General features: G+C 47.0%; 3 protein-coding genes across 3 annotated transcripts; all 3 read right to left on the reverse strand.

Moving 5' to 3' along the window:
- Window positions 1–4,416: 4,416 nt before the first annotated feature.
- Window positions 4,417–5,415, reverse strand: PODANS_1_17970 (uncharacterized protein; the record flags this gene model as incomplete). The annotated part of the gene is made up of 1 exon (XM_001907219.1): window positions 4,417–5,415. One exon carries the CDS (start codon window positions 5,413–5,415, stop codon window positions 4,417–4,419), a length of 999 nt encoding a protein of 332 aa, XP_001907254.1.
- A 456-nt stretch (window positions 5,416–5,871) lies between these two features.
- PODANS_1_17980 (uncharacterized protein) lies at window positions 5,872–6,929 on the reverse strand (the record flags this gene model as incomplete). The annotated part of the gene is made up of 3 exons (XM_001907220.1): window positions 5,872–6,089; window positions 6,151–6,777; window positions 6,842–6,929. The coding sequence occupies 3 exons, from the start codon at window positions 6,927–6,929 to the stop codon at window positions 5,872–5,874; spliced, it is 933 nt and encodes a 310-aa protein (XP_001907255.1).
- Window positions 6,930–7,673: 744 nt separating this feature from the next.
- Window positions 7,674–8,773, reverse strand: PODANS_1_17990 (uncharacterized protein; the record flags this gene model as incomplete). The annotated part of the gene is made up of 2 exons (XM_001907221.1): window positions 7,674–7,842; window positions 7,905–8,773. Coding segments are annotated over 2 exons (1,038 nt in total), but the record flags the coding sequence as incomplete, so codon positions are not given.
- Window positions 8,774–9,817: the final 1,044 nt, after the last annotated feature.

Below are 9,817 nucleotides of genomic sequence, written 5' to 3' on the forward strand. Positions count from 1 at the left end.
AAAAAGGACTTGCAGGGCTAAATTATTAAATTTAAGGCCCGGCTAGTAGTTAGAGGCTTCCAACAGGTACCCGGAACCGATTTCACGGAGACCTTTATAGCTACTACGGCACCACCTACCTAGCGGGTTTTATTAGCTATTACAGCTAAAGAAGACTTAGAAATTAAGTAAATCGATTTCGTTAGGGCCTTTCTTAACGCTAGTATGGACTCCGATATATATATAGAAGTCCCTAAAGGCCTATACGAATATAGCCTTAGTAGCTAAACCGCTATAAACTTTCTAAAACAACACTACTGGGACCCTTCGAAGGACTAAATCATAGTACTAAAAAGGTCCCTATACGGCTTAATAAAGGCCCTACCAGCACCTAAGTTCTAACGCTTTTTAGAGCTAATAAACTACCGGAAGCCTTGTACTTATAAGGGCCCTACGGCCTAGTAAGTAAGCACCTAGCACTCCTACAGAAAAGGTGTTAATATGTGGGTACTACTAAGTGCTTTACTTACTGCCCTATAGATTAATATTGCAGTGGGCAATACTACTATAAGCAGTAATAGAACTTCCCGGCTTAGATCCCTTTAGAATATTCTTTACAAAGGACCCTTAAAGGCTTACAGGGCTACTGTAGCCTAAGGCTTAGTCAATGGATACTAGAACCTTCTAAAGTAGCTACAGGCTTACGTAGTAAGTTACTATAATAGTGTGATTTATAAGGCACCTTTACTGCCGAAGGTTCTATAGATTTCCGTGAGTCTACACTAGACCCACCTAAGCCCACCAAATACCCCAAAGTGGTATAGGGGCTTCCAGGGCCTACAGGACCCACAGTAGGCTTACGAAGGCCTATATATAGACCTCTCCTCTCTCCTATAAAATAATTTTCTTTCTTTCCTTAAGGGCAAAAGCTTAAAGCTAAGGCCAAAGGCCAAGGCCAAAGGTAATAAAGGTAATTCTTATTCTTTATACCTCACTATATTACAGTGCTTTACCTTCCTTCGGCACTGCCGTCGTATCCTCCAGCTTCCGCTTACGCACTGCTATATTTTACAGCAACCCTATATAAATTCTATATTATAGGCCTATCAGGGCTTACCAGCTAATAATAATATTTAATTAAAATTCGGTAACCGATAAAAATAAATATTATAAATTTAAAGAAGATTTAATATAATATAATATTATTTAGTTATCCGTTTAAAGGTTTAAAACTCTTAACGTTTTAGCGGTAATATTTTAACGGTTATTAATTTTTCCGTAATTTCGTTATATAAAACTAATTTAAAAAGTCGTTATAATATAAAAATAAAATTTTTAGTACCCCGTATATAACGAACCCCTATACAGAACCTCTGAAAGGGATACTAGTTAAAGGTAACTTCTAACAATTAGTTCGGTGTAGCTAAATAGTGCATAATAAGATGTCTTAATGTAAATACTAAATACCGTAAATACAAGCTAAATTACATACTACGGAACTATTTATTTATATTAGCTAGTTTCTCCGTATATATAATCCTTATACTAAGCCGTAATTAGTTTCCTAAGGCTACTAATTACCTCGGCTTAGTCTGCTTAGTGCCCTGATTACACTGATTACCTTTGCTTAGTCTGTTTAGTGCCCTAATTACACTGATTACTCTGCTTAGTCTGCTCAGTGCCCTAATCACACTAATTACCTCTGCTTAGTCTACTTAGTGCCCTGATTACACTGATTACTCTGCTTAGTCTGCTCAGTGCCTTAATTACACTGATTACTCTACCTTTACTGTAATTGGCTCCCCTATACGTTCTCCCGATTAGCCCTTTATTTTCGTGGCCCTATAACCGTCCTGTACCAGGGTTGTAACACCGTACGTTTTTTTTTTACTATCTTTCCCGCTATTTATTTTATATGAAAAAAATTGTTTAAAAAAATTAATATTTTTTTTATTAATAATACTTTTTATTAATAATGCTTTTATTAATTAATTTAATAATATTTTTTTTAATATTTTAAATTTATAATATCGTGTTATATTAAAAATATATAAAAAAAAACTAACGTACGTAATAAGCGAGTGACATAGATAAGCGAGCGACACACTTTCCACCACCCCACCATAACTATCCTCAATTATACAACCACAACACTAGTAAACAACGATAACTGAACTAAAAATAGATAAATCAGACGATTCTGCAGCCTCTTTACACGTACGTGCATTATGGCCAGGCTTGCCGCACACACCATAGCACCGAATCTTCGTACGAGACCCCCCTGCACCACCACCACTTTGTCGTATTTCCTGGGCTACCTGCTCACCCACAGCCTTCTGATCCAGTAGATCCTGTGCCTCTTGTACAGTAAGTGACCCTCCAAGCCGCACACGTGTTTTTTTGGCTCTCCGTCTCTTACTAAGCTCCTCATTGGTTTCACGAATATGATGTGGACACCCGCAAAGAATAACCAATAGGAAAGAGGAGGCACGGCAGCCAATCAAGAGAAAGGAGGATGGACCAGTAAGAGGTGGATCATCCGGGACATGAAGGAATCATGAGCGATTCCCAGGAATCACTCATGATCCTTAGGAGTCGGTCATGATCCGGGGAGAAACAGAATGATCCCGGCTTGGCATTAGGTCTATATATACGGAGGAACTAGATAGCTTGCAGATAGTTCCGCAGTATGCAATTCACAGTTGTATTCACGGCATCTTGTGTTTACATCGAGACATCTTGTTGTGCACTGTTTAGCTGCACCGAACCAATTGTCAGAAGTTACCTTCAACCCGTATCCCTTTCAGAGGTTCTGTACAGGGGTTCGTCACACTATTCCAGACCAGTCTTATTATCCGTCCATCCGTTAATTGTCGTTACGACGGCCCAATCGTCGGGTATCTGATGTTCGGAGTACCAACTAGCGAGGTGGAAACGGCCCTTTACTACTAAGAAAGGCGGCACCACATACCCGTCGCCAGAGATGCTGCAAATCGCCGTTGCCTATTCTCGATTGCCCGGCTGAATGGCCTTTGGTTTGCCGATCCGATCGGAGCGTGTAACCACTATCCCGGGCCGTATCATGCCCATTATAAAGCCCGTCTCGTCAAAATTATAGAAGTCGCAGTCGAGGATACCGTATTTCGCACGCATATTGGTGACCAGTCGGAACCATGGCTCAATAATTGCAGGATCTTCGCAGAGGCCTCTTTGATAGTCATAGACGCGATTAAAACGCGTCTTTAACTCTGGACGTCGTACAACGAAGCGGTCTGGCCAGTTCTTTCCGACGTGTCGCGCACCGCGTTTCTGAAGCAGAAGATCGGCCATATCACCCACATCGACAACCCGGGGCGAAAACCCTCGCGAATCTCGGTCGAGTATATATTGAACAATCACCTCCTCTTCGATCTTTGTTAAATTCGAACGGGCGTTGTAGCTATCGGCTTTCGCGGTCTGGCCGTTCATTCTACGGTAGATCGTCGTTGGAGGTACATTGTAAATCTCTGCGGCGCGACGGATGCTTAATCGCGGCGTCGATCGAATCGCATTAATCGCAAGAAGAACTCGGTTTTCGGAGAGATTATCAGACATTGTTGTGGTAAAAGAGTCGCGTCTCAAAGTCGGGTGGTTATGGTTGCGGGAAAAGTGTTCCACTCGATGGGTTGTTCCACTCGATGGTGGATCACGTTATATATTTTATTTTAATTTTAATACCGACTTTAAATAATATTATTCGTCGTTAAAATAGTAATTTTAATACCGCCGTTACTTTATAAGCTTAACGGTCTAATAGATTTTACTTTCCGAATAATACCTAAAATCAAATCTAGAATCCTATTAGCTAGACCAATAGTATTAATTCCTTTAATACTTACCGTTTATTTTAATCGGGTAGCATACTATAAAATATATATTCTATATTACTAATAGGTTTATAGGGATTAAGTTGCCGGTTAATGGTATATGCCGGCACTGGTTATTTTGGAGAGTTCTCGAGCTTTCAAGTGAACAGCTGCGGAAGTCGTAATGGGGCGTCAATCAAGAGCTTCAATGTTATCTGCTAAGCAACTTATTGATTGGTCAGCAATATCAGGACCATGAAGGGTCCAGAAATGGGCAGAGGGTGGCGGAGCCTGGTGAGAAGGCGACTGTGAAATTCAACATCTTCACGTCGTCCTTTTTGCACATGGGGCTCTAGATCACTGATGGGGGTGCCAGAAGGCATTCAATTCATTGCTCCAGATCATTATCACGATTTCTTTTTGACGGATATACATCACATAACATTTCAATGAAAAACACAGTCTCTCGTTACTACCTCCAGTCTATAAGAATACCACCTGAAAACTCAAATCCCCCCTACAATCCCCCCATTACCATCACAACCACCCCTCAAACAACCACAGCGCGTAAACACCCACCCCTACTTTTTAATCACCAAGGCCTAACCCCCCCATCCAAATCCAAGATCCCACTCTTCTCCCATGCCTCTTTATCCCTCTTCCCATTCACCACCTCCACCAACGCCCTCGCCGGATCCTCAGCACTCCTCGCGCCCCCCCTTTCCCTCATAACTCTCCCCTCCTCCCCCGTCAAATTCGTCACACACCACCCCGGATTAAAACTCGTCACCTTTCCCCCCCAACTTCTAAAACCATACCTATCACACGCGGCCAGCATATTCAACGCCGCTTTGCTCATCCTGTACTCCGCGCCCGGGACGTCACGCCAGGGGTACTCTAGGTCCAATCTGAGTGTAATACTCCCTTGTTCGGACGACACATAAATCACCCTCGGGTTCGTGGACTTCTGCAAAAGGGGGACGAGGGTCTCGGTGAGGACGCGGGGGCCGAAGACGTTGGTCTCGAAGGTGAGGCGGAGGTTCTGGAGGGTGGTGCAGGGATGATGGACAATTATGCCGGCGTTTTGGATCAAGATGTCGAGGCGGGAGAAGGTGGACTCCAGGTAGGTTTTGGTGGCTTCGATGGTTGAGGTGGAGGTGACGTCCACCTCGATGGGGGTGATGGGGGAGAGGAGGGCGGGGCTGTGGTCGGCTTGAATTTTGGACAAGGCGGCTTGCCCCTTTTGGAAGGAGCGGGAGCTGAGAGGAGATGGTAGGAGGGGGAGGATTTGGAGAGGGCGATGATGGTTTCGAGGCCGATGCCGCTGTTGGCGCCTGTGAGGAGGGTTAGTAAATGGGTGGGGCATGGGATGATGGGGAAGACGAACCGGTGATGAGAATGATGGTCTTGTCGGCAGCGGTGGACATGTTGATGGTAGTTGCGGTGGACTGGTTTGAGTAGATAATGTTTGAGATTGAACTGATGATGCTGAAGAGTTACAAGATAATTCAGTACGAAAGACGGAGCTGGTTATGTACAGACATGTCATCAATCTGAATGAACATAGAGGAGCCATTGGCATCGCCGGCATTAACGGCCTTAAACATGACGCTCGATTCACCTCTATCTTTCACGATCTCAGAATTGACGTTACAGATTCATCTTCTACCTATTGTTATTACATCTGTCGGTCTCGTTAATGCCGACTCGAATTTCATAGGATGTAAGCTGTCCAACCTGGAGGAAGAATGCCAAGACATTCAGGGTCCAAGATATCCCCCATTCTTGGCAAGCAGCCGGGGCTTCCAGGTTTCTTGGAAGAATGACAGTGTCAGAGTTTAAGGACTCAACGGAAAGAGCTGTCAAATCACCACGTCTGCCCAGCGCTCCATTCCTGAGATGATGTCAAAAGCCGCAGGCTAGGGGTGACACAAATCCGACAAGAGTGATAAATCCTATTGCTGTCTACCTATTCGAAAGATCAATTCCTTGCGTGTCTATGTATTCCGCCGGGCATCTGCGTGTAACCGTTACCCTGACAGCCAAATCAGTAGCTCCCAAGCATGACAGCCAACCGGCCCCCATCGTTCACGAGCACCATACCGTTGCAGTAACTTCCAGCGCGGCTGGCAAGATACAATATCGTGCCCGCCATCTCCTCCTCCCCGCCAAATCTTTTGGCGGGAATGAACCGCGGTTCGTCGCTGGATTCAGTGCCGGGGTCTCGACTTCCAATCAGCCCGGACGCGAGCTCAGATGGGAACACTGTGTTGCGCGTTTCTTGTCAGCCTCCCTTTCTCTCCCACAAATTACGGGCAAAACTCACATCCAGGTGCAAGCGCATTCACCCGAATCCCAAACCTCGCCAAATTCGAGCTGGCCTGCTTGGCAAGGTGCAAAACCGCCGCCTTACCCGCCGCGTATGCCGGCTTGGACGCTGGGTGACGACTGAAAGCAGCAATGCTACTAGTAACAATAACTTGACTCTGCACACTCGGCACATCACTCCCCTGCTTATCACTCCGTCCAAAGACCTTACTTCCCTTCCCTTCAACCGCATTCTTATTCCCCATATCCAAGAGTTCCAAAAACGCCACAATGCTGAAAAACGCACCCGTAACGTTAACATTCAAACAATCCGTCATTGCGCTCATTGTCTTCTCATCGAACATCTTCTGCCGAATCTCCGACAGGGACATGGAGGGGTCAAACCCGTTAGTGGGTCCAAGCACGCCGGAGTTGGCAACGAAGAGGTTGACGAATCCGGACTGCTCAGTAATGATATCGACTGCGGACTGGAGGGATGACGCAGAGGTGACGTCGCATTGGATGGGAATGAAGACGGAGGGGTTCTGAAGGGCGGCGGTGTCGAGGACGGATTTACGGCGGCCGAGGAGGTAGATCTTGGAGGCGCCGTTGGCGGCGAGGGCTTGGGCCATAGTGAGACCGATGCCTGGATGGAGGAGGATGGGTCAATAAAAGAGGGAAATGGAGAGGGGCGGACAAGGGGGAGGTACCAGTTCCGCCGCCGGTGATGACGGCGACCATACCCTCCACGCTGAAGAGCGAGGCGGCGTTGAAGTTGTTGGTGCTGTTGGATCCCATTTCGAAGTATTTGCTTGCGCGTCGCTTGCGTATCGAAATTGCGGAAAGACAGGAAAGGCAGGAGAAATTAAGAAGTTAAAAACAGATTCAGGGGCAAGAGTAACTAATGTAGTTCGCAGGAGCTATGGCGCTTTCCAATAATGTCAGTAGTTAGCGTAGGGTGTTGTCAACATAGCATGACTTGTTTAACTCAGGGGTAGTCGGGACGTAATAATACCGTAATTGTAAGATCCAAGCTCTATTCAGGGAAACTTTAGAGCTTCACTCTAACGCTTCTCCCTTTTGTCGTTCTATTCCGGAGCTAAGAGATGGAAAGCCCGATCCTTGTCCGGAACGCCGATGTGTCGGCGAAAGAGTGGCATCGTAACAACAGAGACAATCATTATGGGATCGATGAAACCAGTGTTAAACACGTTTCTAAGTTACTCAGCATCGGACTTTATTTTGCATTTGGCTCTTCCAAAATTTCGTTGTTCAACGTGTGCGACTATCGTTGATTCAAGCTTTCGGCTCACTCCAACCCCGGAGCTGAGTGTGTGGGGATTCCCGGACCTCCGGACTTAGAGCCCCACTAACTCCAACCACATGCCGGCAGCTGCGACCGAGCATGCCGGAAGGGGATTCTGACGGCTGTTGTCCGATGGCGGAACTGTCAAAGAATTCACCTGGATCAACAAGTCCAAATGAAAGCAGGTATCCAAAACATTCAGTTTCTTGCAAAGTGTTCTACGTTAACCAAAACCATCACTCCTGCGAGGGCCCATAGGTGGCCGCCCATGCATCGTACGTTGGGGAAAGCATCAACTGCTGCAAGTGCCGTCTCCTGATGCCCACATTTCCACCATCAAAAATCGGCAGCACAACCGCAGTGTTGAGCAGATCTGAGAACGGCTGATCAAGTTCATACGCAGTACTAAAACATCACAGGTCAGCTTCAATCTCAACAATTTCAAACCCCATCAAGAAGAAACTCACATCCCAACCGCATTAATCACATCCATGCAAGCCTTCACCGCAGCCTCACTCCCAAACACCTTCGCCCCCAGCGCCAGCTCTCGCCTGGCATCATACTCCCCCGGCCCATTCTCCATCGCATGCGCCGCCTTCCACGTCAACGCCATTGCCGCCTCCGTCTGCATCTTCACCCCGCTCAACAAATCCGCAAAAGCCTGCCTCTCCAACAACGGCACCACCCCGCCCCTATCATCCCTCTTGGCAAATGCAATCGCAGCGTCAAAAGCAGCCCTCATCAACCCCACCCCCGTCGCCCCAACCAGCACCGCGCTCCCATCAAACGCCCCAAATACCACCTCCGCCCCCTTTCCCGGTAGACACAAAACATTCTTGGCTGGCACTCTGACATTGGTATACCGCACATGCGGCCCACTTACACTCGTATGCCCCGGCGTAGCAACATGCCTCACCACCTCAAAAGCCCCCTCCCCATTCCTATCCAAATCCCCCCTCGTCACCAGAATAATCATTACTTTATCCTTCGGATCCTGCCTTTCTTCAAGCGGGGTCGTAATATCCCTATAAACCACACAAGCCAACTCGCAACCCCTAAAATCCCACCCCGCGCAATTCGTAGCCCACATCTTCTCCCCGTTGATCACCCACTCATCCCCTTCCCGCCGTGCAGTCGTCTGGAAGCCCTTCCCACCCCGTTCCAGAGCGTTCGCTACACCCCCCGGTTCCGAAAACACCAACGACGCGAGAGGGCTCCCCTCCCCGGAGAGGAAGGGCTCAAGGAACTCGGCGTGTTCAGGCCCCGCGGCGAGATTCAAGGGTGCGAGGCCCAGCCCAGTGGAGAAGAGGGTCAGGGCAGCTGATTCTTGACATTCCTACTAGCCTCGAGCTTGAAAGATGCCTCAAGACCTCTTCGAATATTTCCCCAGGCTTAATACTTGCTTCAGATTCCAACCAAGGTAGTAAGGACGAAGATTTGTAATAAGCACCGAGATATTGGTAAAATCATAATTGCTCTAACCCCAGAAAACAGATATACTAGTAATTTATTACCGGATTGGTTAAACCGAGTTGGGTTTTTGGAACTCTGTTAACTAGGATCGATCTAATAAGTAAAGTTTCCTGACTTTTTACTATCTTCTTAAACATATTCACGCTTTTCAATATTAATTCATCAGGCCGATAAACGGGTTTTCGAGGTAACTCTGGAGATATCGCCAAAATCCCAAGACCCAAACCCTGGACAACGGACACAGTGCCGTTTTCCCAGTCTTTTCGTTCAACAGAGTTCGAGCTCTGAGTTCGGTGAGCTGGGATGGATTTAACATTGGGGAAATGCAGTAGCTTTCAGTCTCCGGGCTGAAAGAGACCCACCGCGTGTCCCATGTGCTGGGGCATGTTGACCCGTTGCTTCTGATGTTAGTAGGGAGAGGTGGGAACCTGAGCCGAGACAACAGGGGACATGAGCGGCGAATGGAAGTCACGTCATGATGGGTGTCACTCTTCAGTTGACCACTGCGAAGAATGCCACGAATGCTCTTCAAAAAGGACTCCGAAGCAATCCAAAAACATGACAAGTACCCCGCGGACAGCAAGTTCATCGACATAGTCAAAGATCCGGACGTCGATTTACTTGTCGCTTTATCTGATGAACGGTCCGCTCATCTGATGAGAGTCCGCTTGTTTTATGAGACTCTGCTAATCTCATAAGAGTTCGCTCGTCAGGTAAAAGGCTACACCAAGACTGTTGAAGCTCATGTTAAAAAAACATCACCGCCTTATCCGAGTGCGCTATCCTTACCAGATTTAGGGGGGGGGTTAGGGAGCCGCCGTTGACGAACCGTCACGAGCGGGTTAACAAGAACTGAAAAAATTATTAACGTGCTAAATAAGCGACTCAAAGGCTCATTAGCGGCTCA

Source organism: Podospora anserina, chromosome 1 (assembly GCF_000226545.1).
Source record: "Podospora anserina S mat+ genomic DNA chromosome 1, supercontig 4".
Taxonomy (NCBI): Eukaryota; Fungi; Ascomycota; class Sordariomycetes; order Sordariales; family Podosporaceae; genus Podospora; species Podospora anserina.